This window comes from Phacochoerus africanus, chromosome 8, assembly GCF_016906955.1.
Source record: "Phacochoerus africanus isolate WHEZ1 chromosome 8, ROS_Pafr_v1, whole genome shotgun sequence".
NCBI classification, from domain to species: domain Eukaryota; kingdom Metazoa; phylum Chordata; class Mammalia; order Artiodactyla; family Suidae; genus Phacochoerus; species Phacochoerus africanus.
Genome location: NC_062551.1, coordinates 1457969 through 1475390, shown reverse-complemented (window position 1 = coordinate 1475390; position 17422 = coordinate 1457969). Strand labels below are relative to the sequence as shown.

The window sequence follows — 17422 nt, the reverse complement described above, 5'->3', positions numbered from 1 at the left end:
ACTCACAAGCATCAAGGGAGGAGGGGTACAACTTATCACACAATCCTGGATTCTCAGATCCGGAAACGCCAAAGGGCAGGGGTCCTGAGCACTGAGGCCACTTGTGCGCTCCTGAGGGCCCCCATCCTGCTGGTTGGACACACCGTGTGGCCCGCAGCGGTCTCCAGTTCTCTGACGGCCCCCCGTGTGGGACGGCGTGGGGTGCAAGCAAGAAAACCACCCCCTGGATTGCCACGCTCGTCTCCCCACAGAGCGTCTCAGGTATGTCCCCACCCTGGGGTGGCTTGTCGTCTGTCCTCCACTCGTTGACTTTTGCCCTGGTTTCCTTGTCTGTAAGGAAGGGAAGTGTCAGCGTGGACCCTGTCAGGTGGGAGGGTTTGGCCACTCCTCCTCCGGATGGACTTTGTCCCGTGAATGACACTGCGCTGAACACCTCTGAGCGGAGTTCCGAGGTTTGGCATCTATGGCTCCACGGAGAAATGCACTGACGCTGATGACGCGTGTGCCCTGTTCCTTGCCTAAGGGATGGTGCCCTATCCTGCTCTCAGCCTCTCGCCTTCTACACTTTGAGCCAAAGAGCCTCATGTTGGAGTTCCCGTCGTGGCTCAATGGTTAACGAATCTGACCAGCATCCGTGAGGATGCAGGTTCGATCCCTGACCTTGCTCAGTGGGTTAAGGATCTTGTGTTGCCGTGGCTGTGGTGTAGGCCAGCAGGTGTAGCTCCGATTCAGCCCCTAGCCTGGGAACCTCCATATGCCGCGGGTGCAGCCCTAAAAAGACAACAGCAAAAAGAAACTTAAAAAAAAAAAAAAAAAGCAAAGAGCCGCATGTTTCTCCAGCCCAACCCCTTCTAAAAGTTGCCCACCTCCTTTGCGTACCAGACACCAATTAGGGGGCCTCGTATGATACGTAATTCTCTGCAGAACCCGGAAATTCCCCGTGTGGATTTTTGTGATGGTGAATTGCGTGGCCGCTCCCCTGGTCCGCGGGGCCTAGATAGTGGGTGTTTTCAGCTGGGTATCCTGGGGGCAGTGATTAACCCTGAAATCAGCGGACTCGGAGTAAAGGAGCTTGCCCTCCGTACTAGGACCCACCACTGCCCAGCGAGCCGCCCCCAGGTCGGCTGAAAGCACGATCATCGACTGCGCTCCCGCATCTGCCATTTGGGCAGGGCTCAGGGGCAGGTTTTACAGTAAGAGAAGCTGGAGTTACCGTGGAACTCCTAGGTGTATACCCGGGAGAAATCAAAACACACATCGACCCCAATGTGCACGAATGTGCGGAGCAGCAGTGGTCATGACACGCCGAAGACGGGAACGGCCGTCGGTGGCTGGACCGACGCCCCGAAGCGGTATCATCACATAACGCAATGATTGAGCCATGAAACAGTGACACTGCCGCCATCAAGAGAATGTGGCCCTGGCCAAAGAACAGACAGATCCGTCAACGAGACAGGATGGAGAGACCAGAAATAGAGCCAGATGAGTGCAGCCAATTGATCTTTAACAGCGGAGCGGAGCAAAGGTACCCCTTTCAACAAACGGCGCAGGAGCGACTGGACACCCACACCCACACCCACACACACAAAAGTGAATCCAGACCCAGACCTCACACCTTCACAACAATTAACTCAAAATGGATCGCAGACCTAAATGCAAATTCGCAACGACGGCATTCCTAGAAGCCGACAGAGGAGAAGGCCTGGGTGACCGCGGGTTTGGCTTTGCAGGTACGTCAAGGACGCGACCCACGAGGGCATGATCATCAGCTGGACCTCCTTAAACGGAAAGACTCTGCTCGGCGAAAGACACTGTCAAGAGAAGGAGACAAGCTCAGACGGGGAGAAAATATTTGCATAAGGCACCTCCGATAACGGCCTGTTACTCAAAATACGAAGAACCCATAAACTCAACAGTCGGGAAAAAAACAGCTCTACTAAAAATGGGCCAAAGACCCCAACAGAGCCCCCCACTGCCAAAGAAGAGGTACCGATGGGAAATAAGCGTCTGAAAAGGCCTTCATTGGAGCTCCCGTTGTGGCGCAGTGGTTAACGAATCTGACTAGGAACCATGAGGTTGCGGGTTCGATCCCTGGCCTCGCTCAGTAGTTAAGGATCCGGCGTTACCATGAGCTGTGGTGTAGTTTGAAGACGCGACTTGGATCCGGCGTTGCTGTGGCTGTGCCTGTGGTGTAGGCCGGCAGCTACAGCTCCAATTGGACCCCTAGCCTGGGAACCTCCATATGCCGAGGGAGTGGCCCTAGAAAAGATAAAAAGACAGAAAAAAAAAAAAAAGGAAAAGCCCACAAAGAAAAGGCCTCCACCATCACGGCATCAGGCAAATGCTCGTTAGAACCGCAACGAGACACCACCACACTCCCATCAGAACGGCCCCCCCCCAGCACACCCACGTCACCCACTGCGGGCGAGGCTGGGAGGACGCGGGAGCTCTCCTCCGCGCTGCTCAGATGCAGCAGGGCGGCCACTTTGGGGGACAGTCTGGCCATTTCTTACAGATGCGCACATCCTCCGAGGGGCTCAGCTGCGCGCCTCGGGGCTGACTCAAGGGAGTTGAAGAGACCCACAGAAAAGCCTGCACTTGGATGTCTGCAGCTGCTGTGGTCATCACGGCTAAAACCTGTGAGCCACCAGGGGTCCTTCAGAAAGTGAATAAACACCGAACCTCCAGGCAGCGGAATGTTATTCGCCACTCAAAAGAAATGAGCCGTCAGGCCACGAAAAGACCTTGAGCTGTCAAGCCATGGAGGAACCTCAGTCGCGTGTTACTAAGCGACCGAGGCCAGTCTGAAGAGGCCGCATCCTGACGCCAGTCCCCTGAGGTTCTGGAATAGGTAAACCCAAGGAGACATTGAAAGGAACAGCTCGTGGGGTCAGGGGTGGGGGTGGGGGAGGGACGGGTGAGCAAGTGGCGCCCAGAGGACTTTCAGGGCCGTGAAACTACTCTGCACCATCTATCATAACGGACACACGTCGTGAGACGTGTAGCCAAACCCACGGATCGCACAGTCCAGAGGAGTTCCCTTGTGGCGCAGCTGGTTAAGGATCTGGTGTTGTCACTGTGGTGGTGTGGCTTTGATCCCTGGCCCAGGAACTTCTGCATGCCCTGCTGTGGTCAAAAAGAAAAAAGAGGAGTTCCCATTGTGGCTCAGCGGTTAACGAATCTGACTGGCATCCATGAGGACGCAGGTTCGACCCCTGGCCTTGCTCCGTGGGGTAAGTGTCTGGCATTGCCAAGAGCTGTGGTGTAGGTCACAGATGTGGCTCAGATCCTATGTTGCTCTGGCTGTGGTGTTGGCTGGCAGCCACAGCTTTGATTTGACCCCTAGCCTGGGAACATCCACAGCCCACGGGAGTGGCCCAGAAAGAAAGAATAAAATTTTAAAAGAAGAAGAAAAAAAGAACGCAGAGCACCAAGAGTGAAGGCGAATGTGGGATTTGGACTCTGGGTGATGATATGGTGTCAGCGCAAGCTCATTGCAACAGATGCACCACCTGGTGGGAGCTGTTCCGGGCGGGGGGCGAGGTTGGGGGCTGCCACAGGGTGGATGGGAGTTCTGTACTTTTTTGCTCAGTTTTGCTGTGAACTGAAAAATCTCTTAGCTCAGCTTACCAGCTTAAAAAAAAAAAAAAAAAAAGAGTGACGTGCTGATGCAGCTACAGCATGGGTGAACCCTGCCAACATCATGCTAAGGGGCAGAAGCCGGTCCCGAGAGGCCACACAGTATATGATGCCATTTATGTGAACTGCCCAGAATGGGCACAGGTGCAGAGAGAAATAGGTCCCTGGTTGCCAGGAGCTGCGGCACCGGGTGTGGGTGCAGAAGTGACCGCAGAAGATGATGAGAACGTTCTGGAACAAATTAGTGATGCTTCCCAACATCACAAATGTACCTGGTGGCTCAGAATGGTACCCTTTAAACTGGTTAATGGTTAATTTTACATTAAGTGAATTTTTTTTTTTGTCTTTTTGCTATTTCTTGGGCCACTCCCGCGGCACATGGAGGTTCCCAGGCCAGGGGTTGAATCGGAGCTGTAGCCACCGGCCTACGCCAGAGCCACAGCAACGCGGGATCCGAGCCGCGTCTGCAACCTACACCACAGCTCACGGCAACGCCGGATCGTTAACCCACTGAGCAGGGGCAGGGACCGAACCCGCAACCTCATGGTTCCCAGTCGGATTCGTTAACCACTGCGCCAAGACGGGAACTCCACATTAAGTGAATTTTTACTGCTGTCACTTCCTAAGTCCTTCAATGTCTTGATGGCCTAGAACATGCGGTATGTCCAGGTCTGGGTGGAATTCACACCAGGTGTCGGGGGGCGGGTACCGGTGGTGCCAGGTGCCGCTTCTTCCTGCCCCCTGAGTCCTCCTCTGAGTCCTTCCCTGGGACTCCAGCTCACCCCGAAACCAGTACCTGCCAGCCGGGACTGGAACCCAGGAGAACCTCTGGGCTGGGGAGACGCCGTCCGGGGGAAGCCAGTCACACAGAGGCACCGTCCAGGGCAGGACCACGGCCACGGCGGAGCCCAGAGGTGGGAGCACTTCTGTCCTCCTAGCCACACCTGCAGGGCACCCCCCACCCCTGCCCCGGCTCAGATTCCAGCTCTGATCCCACCGACTCCAAGTCTACTCAGGACCCTCCTCTCTGCTCTCAACTCACTTTCCAACCCTCTCGCCAGAGTGCGTTTGTTTCTAATTTTAATTTTAACCCAATTTAATTTTATCATTAAAAAAACTTTTTTGGCTCACCCCATGGCATGTGGAAGTTCCCAGGCTGAGGATCAAACCTGCACCACCATAGGGAGCCAAGCCCCTGCAGTGACAATGCCAGATCCTTACCCCCCTGTGCAACAAGGGAGCTCCTGCAGAGTGAATTTTGAAAACGCACATCTCCTCATACCCACCCTAGCCCCAAACCTTGGAGAGGCCTCCAGTTATCTTAGGATCAGACAAGACTCGTCCCTTGCCCAACGACACCTGCATGCCCCACACCCTAAATACTTCTCCAGGCACAGCTCGCAAGCTTCCTCCTCAAAGCGCTAGCGCCGTCACGGCTGTGTGACCCCCGTGTGTTGCTTAACCTCTGTGAAATGCATCTTCTTTCCAATGACTAGGGGTTCTAAGAAGGCATGCCTGGCCCAACACACGGTCATACGACCGTTTCCTGAGTCTGACCCTCTACTACACCAAAACTCTACCTCACGGCATCGTCTGAACGCCCCATGAGCTGTGGGTCTGAACTGCCAGTTCCCAGAGGAGGCGGCTGACTTGCCACAAGACAGCCTGGCCCCTAAGCCCCGGCGGGGCGTGCTCCCAGGGCCCTGCCCTTACGGAAGGTTGTGCTCCGTTTTCTAGGCTTTTCCTGGGCAGTTGAGGGCTTTGTGAACAATTCGTTTTTCTCCATCTTAGGTACCTCTTCGGGAAAGGACCCAGAAGGATGCCCGAGGTGCGTGAAGTGGGCACAGAGCTGTTTTCAGGAAGGGGCCTTTGAGATCTTTGCAAATGCCCAGTGCACGCCCATCTACACGGTCCTTCATTTCTGGGCCATCCAGGCGAGTGGGCCTCCCTCTCTTTTTATGAGGCTCTCAGGGATGTGAGCTCAGCCTCATGTCCTCCAGGGACGTGGACTGGATGCTTGTAAGAGCTGACAGCAAGGGCACTGGTGAGCAGCTCTGTGTGCCGCCCTCAGCTGGTCACCTTTTTTTTTTTTTTTAAACCCTGGTTAATCAGCCAGATGTCAATATCGAACATCTATCTCTTTGAGCTTCCTGGGCAGCATAGTGAGACATAAATAAACCTGAAAGATCAAAAATAAGAAAAAGCCCAGCCTCAGCACAATTATCATTTCATCTGCTTAAGATGCACGTAGCAGTGGCCTGGAAGTGGCATTGTGCAAAGCCTGAGCAGGAAGGAGCAAGCATATCTACGCCTAAAAGGGAGCTACAGCGAGGACTTTGTGGTATTTTGAAATAAAGCGAAAAATAATCACCCAAATTCATCTGCTGTCTGGTCAGGTATTGACATACCCTAGTCAAGAATTTCACCGTCGCTTCGATTGGCTGTGACTGAGGCAGAGGGTGGGGACAGAAAGCATGGCTCCCTGGAACCTTTTTGCCCCCACTTCTCTCCCAGGATTTTTGTGGTTGGCTTCAGAGACCCTTCTCCACTGTGAGCGGACCCCGGACTCCGACGCAGGTGCTTGGGCGTCCAAACCCCGCTTTTGTCTCTGTCCAGCTGTGCCACCGGGCTGAGCACTCGTCCGTCAGGCTCTTTGGATCCGCCTCATCTCTGAAGGGGGCAGACAGACCTCACCTCAGCATCAGAATCCTCCCAGGGCTGACCTTTCGTGGTTTTTGGAAATTAAGCAAAGATGTTCATTTGATTTACATACACAGAGCCACTTTGGCCACCACAGTAACCTTTAAGACCTGTTTGCCTGTAATTTGCATAGACTTCCTTGGATCTCACTTTTTTTCTTTTTTGGGCGGGTGCGCCTGCAGCATGCGGAAGTTCCCAGCCAGGGAGGGACCCAGAGCCCCAGCAGTGACGACCCTGGGTCCTTAACCTGCCATGCCACAGGGAACTCTCTGGAATTTCTTTCCTTTCTTTTTTTCTCGAACTTTCCTTTAACGGTATTTGAATTTCAGCGTTATCAAAATGTAACTACAAAGTCCCCAATATGGGACAAAACACTGCTTTGTTTTCAAACTGCACATTGTGCTTTGCCTTTTTTCTACAGTAAAAGCCATTTCACTACACATGCTTCTATTCCCAGGCTGAGACCTTCACTGACACACTCAGTGACAACCTAAATCCTAGCCAACTACAAGTCCTCCCTCAGGCTTCTCTTCGGTGCTTTGTAAATAGGCACTGCCTTTTTCAGGATCCTAGCGAACCTTACTCACAGGACATTGCCTCTCCAGCATCGCCACTAAGAAGCTGTGGTCCCGTTCACAGGGAATTCGGCAAAAGCTAAAAGAATCACAGGGTGCTTGCTACAGAGATGTACCAATCTTCGAAGAAGATCTGTAAATGTTTCCTCTCAATATATGTTATCAGCTCCAAGGATCAGGTCAAATTCTCCAGGGGAAGAAGTCCCCAAATTCTGTCCCCAAGTCAGCTCCTTGACAACAGCTTTGGGTTGGATATGGGGCGGTAAGTTGGCTCACACGTTTGATTTAAGAAACTCCTCGGAGTTCCCGTCGTGGCGCAGTGGTTAACGCATCCGACTGGGAACCATGAGGTTGCGGGTTCAGTCCCTGCCCCTGCTCAGTGGGTTAAGGATCCGGCGTTGCCGTGAGCTGTGGTGTGGGTTGCAGACGCGGCTCGGATCCCGCGTTGCTGTGGCTCTGGCGTAGGCCGGTGGCTGCAGCTCCGATTCAACCCCTAGCCCGGGAACCTCTATATGCCGCGGGAGCGGCCCAAGAAATACCAAAAAGACAAAAAAAAAAAAAAAAAGAAACTCCAATGCTACTTTTCGATCCGTGATGGTCCCATGAGCACTGCGTCCCAAACCACCGCAGCGACTCCCAGCTGCTTCCAGTCCTGCTGCATCTGGATCCTGCGATTTGCAAAAGAGGAGGCAAGAGGCTTGTGGAGTCTCTGCAGCCCCATTCCTGCGGTGCCCTCATCAGGCACCAGGACCATCCCGTCTGAGCCCAGCTCCCTGCTCCCTCAAAGGTCCTTCCCGCGGGCCCCAAACCTGCGGGAACCAGAGGGATCGGACCGGGAGCTACGGATCCCCAGGCGCGCAGGCTTCCCGCCCATCTCTGGAGCACCCTCGGCCTCCCTGCTGATGGCTGAAGGCCGAAGGCGCACTCAGCGCCCCAGGGACCGGCTGGCTACACATCCCGGCCAGTGGCCCAGCCTCGCCTCTCTCTCTGGAATTTCTTTAAGGCGCTTTTCCTGCAGAGGCATCCAGTGACCAGTCCCAGGAGAGCCCCCAAGGGCTAATTCTGGAGGAGCCCTTAACTCAACAAGTTTGCCCAGGGGTGCACAGCCAGTTACTGACCCAGCTGAGTTTTATTATCGGCGAAAGAGAAGCATCAGGAGAGAGTTCCCGTCATGGCGCGGCGGAAATGAATCCGACTAGGAACCATCCAGTTGAGGGTCTGATCCCTGGCCCCGCTCAGTGAGTTAAGGATCTGACATTGCCGTGGGCTGTGGTGTAACACGGTCGCAGACTCGGCTCAGATCCCGTGTTCCTGTGGCTGATCCTGTGGCCAGCTACAGCTCCGATGAGACCCACAGCCTGGGAGGTTCCATATGCCCCGGGTGCAGCCCTAAAAAGCCAAAAAGAAAAAAAAAAAGAAAAAGGAGAGCAGCACCAGGAAATCCACGCTAAAGCGTTTCTCCATTGTTTACAGTGTTTGGAGGAGCAAAAGAATCCTAGCTCGTTTTAAACAACTCAGAGGCAAGCATAAAGAAGAGAAATGAAAAGCAGCTGTCAGAGTTCCCGTCGTGGCGCAGGGGTTAACGAATCTAACTAGGAACCATGAGGTTGTGGCTTCGATCCCTGGCCTTGCTCAGGGGGTTGATGATCCAGCGTTGCCGTGAGCTGGGGTGTAGGTCGCAGACGCGGCTCGGATCCCGCGTTGCTGTGGCTCTGGCGTAGGCCTGCGGCTACAGCTCCGATTAGACCCGTAGTCTGGGAACCTCCATGTGCCCGGGGAGCGGCCCTAGAAAAAGAGGCAAAAGGACAAAAAAAAAAAAAAAAGAAAGAAAAGCAGCGGTAATACAAGCACACAAGAAAAACAATACCAGTAAGCAGGAATACTATTTTTGGGAATTACCTATAGTTTGGGGATTTTTTTCCTATGGGTACCCACAATTGTGCTTTTATGCAAAATAAATATATAGATATTCATATATCCTATGTTTATGTTCATATATAACTATGATTACATTAATACGCAACAGTCTACATATTACATATGCACATATCTACAGGATATATAACACCAATTACACAGAATACATATTATCATGTATAATTTATTTTTTTTCAGGGCCACACCTACAGCATATGTAAGTTCCCAGGCTAGGGATGGAATCAAAGTTGCAGCTGCTGGTCTACACCACAGCCACAGCCACAGCCACAGCCACGTCAGATCCTGAATCCACTGAGTGAGGCCAGGGATCGAACCTCATCCTTATGGATACTAGTCCTGGTTGTTACTGCTGAGCCACAACGGGAACCCCTATATCACGTATAATTAATACGCATTTTTCCAAGCGCGTGCACTCGAGCCTGTGGAGACCCTGAGGACGCCTAAGCACACCCTGTTACTCGGAGGAACACCGCCACAGCGGCGGTGGGAGCGATTCCTGGACACGCCTGGGGCAGCGGGCCAGGCATCTGAACTACAAGTCCCAGCATTCCGCTTGCGGCGAGGGACGAGGGACCCGAGCGCGGGCGAGACCACAAATACCGGCAGGCTTGGCGCAGATGCAGGGACCACGAATCCCAGAATGCACTGCTCAAGGCTCGCGCAAAGCCCTCCGGGACATGTAGTCTTAGGGGTGGCTAATTCCTAGTCATTCCGCCTCAAAGAAAATGCAAATTCCTCCAACAGCCTACCGACGTGATTTCTCCGGGGTTATCCGGGAGCCCGAGCGCACGACAGTGAAGTAAGCAGCTCGGGGGCCCGAAATGCGGCGGGGGAGCGGGACGCGTGCGCATGCCCGGCGGTCGTCGGCGCCGGCGAAAGCGCGCGCGGAAGGCCTCGCACGGCAGGCCCCGCCCCTGCACCCGGCGCGCCCGCCCGGGGAGCCTGCGCAGACGGCGCGGGGTGGAGGGCCGTGGGGAGGGACTCTCGGCGCCTGCGCAGTGCGGCGGCTTCTCTCGCGAGGACGGACGCCATTATCGCATCTCCCCGACAAACACCACGAGAATTCCGCAGCCCACACGGTAATTGCAGCTCCCGCAGCCGGTCGCGTCTCCACCTCCCCCTTCCCGCGGGGCGAGAGCGAGAGCGAGATCTCCCCTCCTCCCTCCTCCCTGCGCCCTCCTCCGGCCGCCGCGCCCGCGCCGCCGCCGCCCCCGCCCCCGGACGCGGGGGCCCGGCCCCAACGGCCCGCCGCCCTGGGCGCCCCCGCCTCAGCCCTGCCGGCCGCCGGCCCGCCGCGCCCCGGCCCGGCCGGGCTCCCGCCGCCCCCGCGGGCCTGTCCCGGAGCCGGAGCTGGAGCCGGCGCGGCGCGGGCCTCCCTTCCGGGACCTCCTCCCGCGGTGTCCGGGCCGCGGGCCGGGCGGGGGCGCGCCGCCTCTCCCCCGGGACGCGGCCTCGCCTTCGCCGGGCGGCCCCGCGGGTGGGCCGGGCGGCGGGGAGGCCGCTCCGGCGCGGGCTGCGGGAGAGTGGCTGCGGGGCAGTCGGGCCTTCCCGGGGCCGGGCCCGTAGCCGGAAGTGCGGGGGCAGGAGCCTGGGGGGCGGGCGGGTGGTCCGGCCGCGTGAGGGGCCCGAGGTGCCCGCGGTGCCGCCCGGGGGCCGCCGCCGCCGTGCCCGCGCCCTGCCCCCCGCGTGCTCAGCTCCGGTTCCTTTGGTCTCGCAGTTGAAATAAGTGCGTGTTCTTGGCACGCGGGGCTCTGTCCCCGTGGGCTCTCATTTCTAGGGACGGCTGTCACTCGCGGGTCCTGTGCGGTGGCGGGGACTGCCAGCCTTTCAGCGAGCCCGGCAGGTGAGAGGGGCTGACGGAGACCCACGCAGGTCAAGGGGCCCGCCCAGGACACGCAGGGCCGGGGGGGAACGCCATCTGTCTCAACCCCACGCTCCTAAGCCGCACGTACATTTAGTACTTTGATAAAGGAACGTCCACGGGGAAAACGTCCCTGGGAAACTTCAGCCGAGAAGCAGCAGTTCCCGGGCCCATCGTTCTGTGCCGCTGCTGGAGACTTAGCTCCTTAGCTGTAAACAATAAGCCGAGGTTACCAGTTTGTACGTTCGTGACTTGCTGCCTTTTTGTCACATAGAATGACTTGGCGTTTTATGTCAGATCCCATCTCTCCTCTGCCCGGAGTGCACCGTGTTCAGGAAACTCGTTTGGATCGGATCATAACTCGGCAGATACCACCCTGTGAGCTGTTTGTGTTTTCTAGCGCTTGTAATGGCTTTTCTTTTTCCTCGCATCTTCTGTTCCCCTCGACTCTACAGGGCTTTAAATTCTCAGCGGCGCTGTGGGATCCTCCAGTCCCCCCCTTCCCAGCCCCCGGTCCTCTTGGGCCGGGCTCGCTCACCCTTAGACCAGCACAGGGTCCTCCTGGTGTTCTCCGGCCTCTCCTTCTCCCTCTCTGAGTCTGTCTGTCTGTCTTTCTGTCTCTCTCTCGTCGGAGTTTGCTCAGGACTCCTGTGTCCTTCCTGGCTGTTTTCATTTCCGAGAGCTAACCCTAGCCCTGATCGTCCTGCCAAGCAGCCTTCCTCCGTTTGGGTGACACTTTTTGGGGGGCGGGGGCACCCGTCGCATATGGAGGTTCCCAGGCTAGGGGTCACGTCGGAGCTACAGCTGCCGGTCTACACCTCAGCCACAGCAACGTGGGATCCGAGCCGTGTCTGCGACCTGCGCCAAAGCTCCCGGCGGTGCTGGATCCTTAACCCACGGACCCAGGCCAGGGATCGAACCCGTCGGGAGCTCCCTCTTGGGTAACTCTGGAGGCTCCTCTTTGGCGTCAAGGCATTTCTGGAGTGCTGAGAACATGTGGCCTCCCCCTCTGAATGCTCTTCAACTCTGGGGATTTGCCCGTCAGCTGGGATTTGAAACTCTGGCGTATCACTTGGGAACCTCTTCTGCTCTGCGTTTACTCCTGTGTGTTTGATGGTGGCATCTTGGATTAATCCTCCCACCGTCCTCTCTTTATCTTCTTCCCGTGTTCCTGTTTCTGGGAGAGGGCTCCGGTTTATCTTCCAGTCCTATTTCAAAGCCTTTAATTCCGCAATCACAACTGCAGTTTCTAAGGGCTCGTTGTTCTCTGGCTCTTTCATGGTAGGGTGTTTTGTGAAGGCGTTGTCTTCTTGACTGAGGATACTAATGAGGATTTTCTCGGTTCTTTTGTGCCCTGATTTCCTCTGGTGTCACTCATTTTCTTTTTTGAAAGATTGGAGTCTTGCTGTGTGTGGCAAGTGCTTTTCAGCTGTTGGTAGATATTGCTGTCAAGGGCGAGAGGAAGCTGGCAGAGAAGCCTGTGGGGCTGATTTGTGAAACGGGTGCTTGGGAACTTTTTGTTGAGTTGGGACCTCGAATGCCAGGAGGCAGAGCTTTTCCCTTTCGGCCTCGGGAAGAGCGGGACCGTGAACAGCTCCTCCGTGCAGGGCCCTGACCTCCGCCGAGGGTCCTGGGTTTGGGGTCCTCGCGTTCCTTTGTGGTGCCCACTCCCGTGTGCTCGAGTTGCTTTCGCCTCTGCCTTCGTTTAATGCTCTTGGTCTGCCTCACATACGCAGAGCTCACCTCTGCTCGGCCGCCTCCCGGAGGCCTTGGTGATGGGTCCCACGGGCCGTGGGTTGGGTGGCTGGATCACGGCCCCCAGGCCACCTCCGCATTGCAGTGCGGGCGGCTGGTGTGCGTTCCTCCTGGAGGTTCTGGCCCCGTGGCCTTGGAGGGGTGCCAGGCTTGGCCGGGGGGCGGGGGGGGGGGGGCAGCCACAGCCGGCGGTGTGGCAGCGTGGTGATTTTGGACTCTTTTTTCAGTGGGCTTCTCCCTGTAACGAGTGGAAGGCCTGCCTCTGTCTGGGTGAGCGTGTGCTCCTGGCGCGGTGTGGTCGGCTGTCCTCTGACCGTTGTGCACGGCGAAGTGCCTCCACCACCGCGCTGCCAGGGCCTTGCGGGTGATGTGGTCCACGGGCCAGGGTCACGGGAGCGACATGCAGGCTTTCAGGCCCCGTCCGGATGTCTGGAATCTGAACCCCCAGCTCTGTAAACGTTACAGTTGGAAGTAACTTTAGATTTCGGCAAAGTTGCGAAGAACAGTTGGGTGGCCTCCCTTCACCCACTTGGTGCAGACGTCGCCCACCGTCAGAGACCCTCACGAGGTCCGAAAACGAACATCCCCACGGGACGCTCACCGCAGGCCTCGCGCGACCTCACCAGTCTCCTGTGGCGGGGTGGATGTCATCCGCGGTCGTGTCCTGCGTTGAGTTTTCACGTCTCCTTAGGGGTCCTCCGGTCTCTGGTGTTCATGTAGCCCCGAGATATGTCTTCGAGGTGTTGGGAAGTCACAAAGGAAAAACCCAGTACCTCGAGAGTGGAAGAGCCCGGCAGATTGCAGCTTATGTCATCAGTACAAAGCCTTGGTGGCGTTCCCGTCGTGGCTCCGTGGTGAACGAATCGGACTAGGAACCGAGAGCTTGAGGGTTCCGTCCCTGGCCTTGCTCGGTGGGCTGAGGATCCTGCGTGGCTGTGGCTGTGGTGCAGGCCAGGCCGGCAGCTGTAGCTCCGGTGAGACGGACCCCTAGCCTGGGAGCCTCCATATGCCGTGGGTGTGGCCCTGGAAAAGACAAAAAGACCAAAAAAAAAAAGGAAGAGTAACAAGACGTGGCGATGGCATGTGCCCTGACCTGCCTGGATTCAGAGCCGTGGGCCCAGAGTCTCTTGAGAAAACCGGAGCTGAGGTGTCTTGACCAGTGCGCCTCCCAAGTGCCCCGGGCGTCGAAAGGCGGAAGGATTCAGAACGTGCTTCTTACACGAGTGCTTCTTACACGAGGGCCGATGGCCGGGTGTGGCGCGCGCACGTTCCTGGAGAAATGCTTCCTGTGCGAGTCGGTCGCCGAGGAGATGGGAGAACCACGAGTCTTGATGGTGGGTGGGTACACGGGTGCCCCCGGCACAGGGCCTAGGTGCGTTTGTGTCGCTGGCTTGCTGGTGACACCTGTTAGGCGCTGGCCTCGGTGTTCCCTTAGCGGCTCTCGCCGAATTCCCCTGTGCAGTTAGACACGTGAGCACGCCAGAGTGACTCGAAAATGCCCTTGAAGTTCACAAGTCTGGGGAAAGATAAGCCGATTCTCATTTTGAAGACAAGCCTTCTGGGGGGAGAGCGTGTGAAGGCTCTCGCGGAGACTGTCGCAGAGGAGCAGCCAAGAGCCCCCTTCGTGAGAGAGACAAAGATTACCGGGGCCTCTGACTTCGCTCACTCGACGGTCGTGGAGGCCGACGGTGCCTTGTTCACTGGAAGCGCGGTGACCCTCTGACGTGTTGGGCCGGATGGGGTACGAGGAGGAGTTCTGAGGACCCTGAGGGTTGGGGGGGGTCACGTGGTTGCAGTTGGCTCTTAAAAGGGGGCCCGTGTGTCCTGGGTCCTCACTGCGGGGTAGAGTCCTGGCCGCCACCCCTGCCTGCCAGAGTAGGCCTCAGAACACGTGCCCTTTGGGTTTCTGCCTTGGTCTTGTGTAGGCTGCGAAAATGTGAGCTCCAGCCCCGATTTCGTGGGCTCTGCCTTGCCTTTGGCTCTGCCCGTGCCCCTCGGGAGGTGTGTCCCTCGGGAGGTGTGCCCAGCCCGCTTCCTGGGAGGAGAGGGCGGGGAGCGGGAGGGACGCCCCGACCCCTCCTCATCCCCCCAGTGCCGCCCCCCAGTTCTCACCGTGTTGCTCCAGGGTAAGTGAGAGGACGCCGAGCTCGCGTGTCACCCCCAGAGCGCCCACTGCTCGGAGCCCGTGGGTGTCCTCGAGTTAAAATGCCATGGAGACGTGACCTTCTGAAGCCCCTTGCAGAGTGTGTCCCCACAGCATTGTGAAGTTAAGTCCTCTTGAGTTAAATTCTCGGTGCGTTCCCGTGTCCCCAGAGCGGAGGGTTGTACAACTTAAGTGCTTTGGAGCGTCTGCCTCCGGGGCGGGCGGGGGGTAAGATTCGCTTTTTCCCTGTAGGAGCCCTTACGCTGGGGCGGGAGTGGCGGTGCACGAGCGCTGCCCTGGACAGTCCCCCTGCGGTCAGGTGGCTGACAGTTCCCAAGGGCCGAAGGGGAACCTCTCAGGAAAGGCCGGAGCAGGCGAAGGGGTGGGGACGGATTTCGTTCCATCGCTGCAGAGGTGCACGGGTGGCTGGAGGGTCTGGAAGCTGCTGCCATTTCCTCTCCCAGGCTGGGCCTGCGTCGGCGTGGGCAGCGCTGGCGGGTAGCTAAGGGCCCCGGCGGGGATGGCAGCCTGGCCAGCGGGCGGGGCGGGCCAAGCCGAGTCGGGAAAGCGCAGCCCTGTACCCCTGCGCCGACAGTTCTGGAATAAAGATTTACCTTCCGTGCTGCAAAGAGTGCTGCTTCTCGTCTCTAGCGATTTTTCCTTTTTCGTCAAGGTGCAAAGTCATCAAGTAACTTGAGGCAGAGCTAAACCTTTCCACATCAGCTTGGAGGAAGCTGGCTTTCCTTGTCGATGCCAATCACGCATCCCTCGAGGGTGGCGGGGGGCCGGAGCCGGGCCCGACACGGGCAGCCGTTCCCGCTGTGGCCACCAGGTGCAGCCCTGCAGTCACCTTGGCCCATGGGGGGCGGGACGGGACCTGTCTGCTGCCACGCATCACTCTGTGAACTCCCTGGGGCAGGAGCCAGGGCCGGGCCTCAGGAGAAAGGGCTGCCTTGAGCTGGGAGCTCCCCTGAAGATGCCGAGTGATTCACCGCCGCCGCCTCGTCCGATGGACCTGACGGAAGGCTGGGGCCGCTTACCAGCCAGAGTTGTCAGGGCGGTCGCGGTGTGCAGTGAACTGGCCTTCTAGTCTTGAAATTAAACACTATGGATTTTTTTTTTCTTTTTTTGTTGTTGTTGCTATTTCTTGGGCCACTACCGCGGCATATGGAGGTTCCCAGGCTAGGGGTCCAATCAGAGCTGTAGCCACCGGCCTACGCCAGAGCCACAGCAACTCGGGATCCAAGCTGTGTCTGCAACCTACACCACCGCTCACGGCAACGCCAGATCGTTAACCCACTGAGCAAGGGCAGGGACCGAACCCGCAACCTCATGGTTCCTAGTCGGATTCGTTAACCACTGCGCCACGACGGGAACTCCTACTTTATGGATTTTTAAGATTTGCGAGGTGCAACTCATTTCGTATTTTTTGTAAAGTGAGGGGTTTAATATTTATTGCATGATTTAAGTTTGTATAATCAAGCTTGCCTACTTCAGGTTTATAGACAATGCAGTCATACAGTGTTACGGAGAAGAAAGGAAGCTGCAGGGGTGCACTGAGATGGGGTCCCCTCCGCGCGTAGCCATTCACAGAGCATTCCGTTCGACTTGCCTCGTGAGTTCTCCTGGGATCAGTCAAGAGCTCAGGCAGGCTGCGTGGCCTCTTCGGACTTGTGTGGATCCACTGTGATCTGAATCAGATCACTGCTCCTCGTCAGCGGGAGGTGGAGCCGGCAGAGCCAGCCCAGGCTGGAGCAGCTCTCAGGAGGCCGTGGTCACCGCTCTTCAATAAAAGTTCTTGTTTCTTTCTTCCCCAGTCTCGGTCTCCAGCAGTTTCGAGAGTCTAAGACGCTGCGGGAGTCGCGCAGCGCTTGGCTCGGGCACGGGACGATAGACTTCTGTAAAGGGTCAGATGAGTAGGAGCAGTTTTGGCTGTGGTCTGGCAGGGCCCCTCAGCTCGGCTCTTGGAGGGTGGGAGCCGGAGGGGCGAGGCCGTTTTCCAGTAAAACTGATCTACAGAAACTCACCGCTGGCTGGACCAGTCCCTTAGACCGGAGTCGGTGGCTCTGTTAAAAGTGCTCGTGCAGGGAGCCGCCACGAGGCCGCCACCAGCAGCCCTGCTCCTCACTGCTGCCTTGAGTTCGGGGAGACTTGGAGGGTGTACTTGGGGGGAAACCCACCTGGAAAGAAGGTCAGAGGCAGCCTTGCAGAAGTGTGGGCGTCAGCACCAGCTTCCGATGAGAAGGCCTCTGTCCAGCCTCTGCTCCTGGGAAGCCGCGCCTCTGCAGCTCTCCGTGGGGAGCGGGTGTGGGAGTCAGAGTCCCGGTGTAAAGCTCACCTCGGATCGCGGCTGCTTTGTCCCTTGTCTCCAGCTGGGTGGGTGTCCAATTTTTTTCCTTTTTTTTCCCACTAACAGTTAAAGAATATGATGTCCCTTTATCCTTAAATGTCTGAGTGGCTTTTCCCTACAGACAAGGGCATTTTCTTATTTAACCACAGTGCAGGCTTTGAAATCATGAGTTTATCGCTGATGCAGCCGTGTTATCTAAGCAACAGACCTAATCCTGGAGTTCTCGTCGTGGCTCAGCGGTTAACGAGCCTGACTAGCATCCATGAGGATGCAGGTTTGATCCCTGGCCTCGCTCAGTGGGTTGAGGATCCCGCGTTGCTGTGGCTGAGGCATAGGCCTGAGTCAACCCCCAGCCTGGGAACCTCCATGTGCCGTGGGGGGCAGCCCTAAAAAGGAAAAAAAAACCCATGTAAATCAGATTTAACTAATTTTCCCAATAATGTCCTTTTTTAGCAAAAGAA

General features: G+C 56.9%; 1 protein-coding gene and 1 long non-coding RNA gene across 8 annotated transcripts in view; both read left to right on the top strand.

Annotated features, from left to right (window-relative positions):
• The first annotated feature begins 9841 nt into the window (after nt 1-9841).
• The window catches only part of BANP (BTG3 associated nuclear protein), a 76188-nt gene continuing 68607 nt past the window's right edge, over nt 9842-17422 (top strand). For 4 of the 7 annotated variants that reach the window (XM_047792519.1, XM_047792518.1, XM_047792516.1 and 1 more), the window contains exons 1-3: nt 9842-9931; nt 10630-10695; nt 10988-11091. In XM_047792519.1, coding sequence (XP_047648475.1) covers nt 10989-11091 — 103 coding nt within the window. In that variant the 5' untranslated portion in view covers nt 9842-9931; nt 10630-10695; nt 10988. Of the gene's footprint in view, nt 9932-10480; nt 10696-10987; nt 11092-17422 lie in introns of those variants that run through there. The other 3 variants (XM_047792522.1, XM_047792521.1, XM_047792520.1) reach the window with 3 other exon arrangements.
• LOC125133878 (uncharacterized) lies at nt 13474-16422 on the top strand. Its single transcript, XR_007136523.1, has 2 exons — nt 13474-15443; nt 16109-16422. It is a non-coding gene; the product is annotated as an uncharacterized LOC125133878 (long non-coding RNA).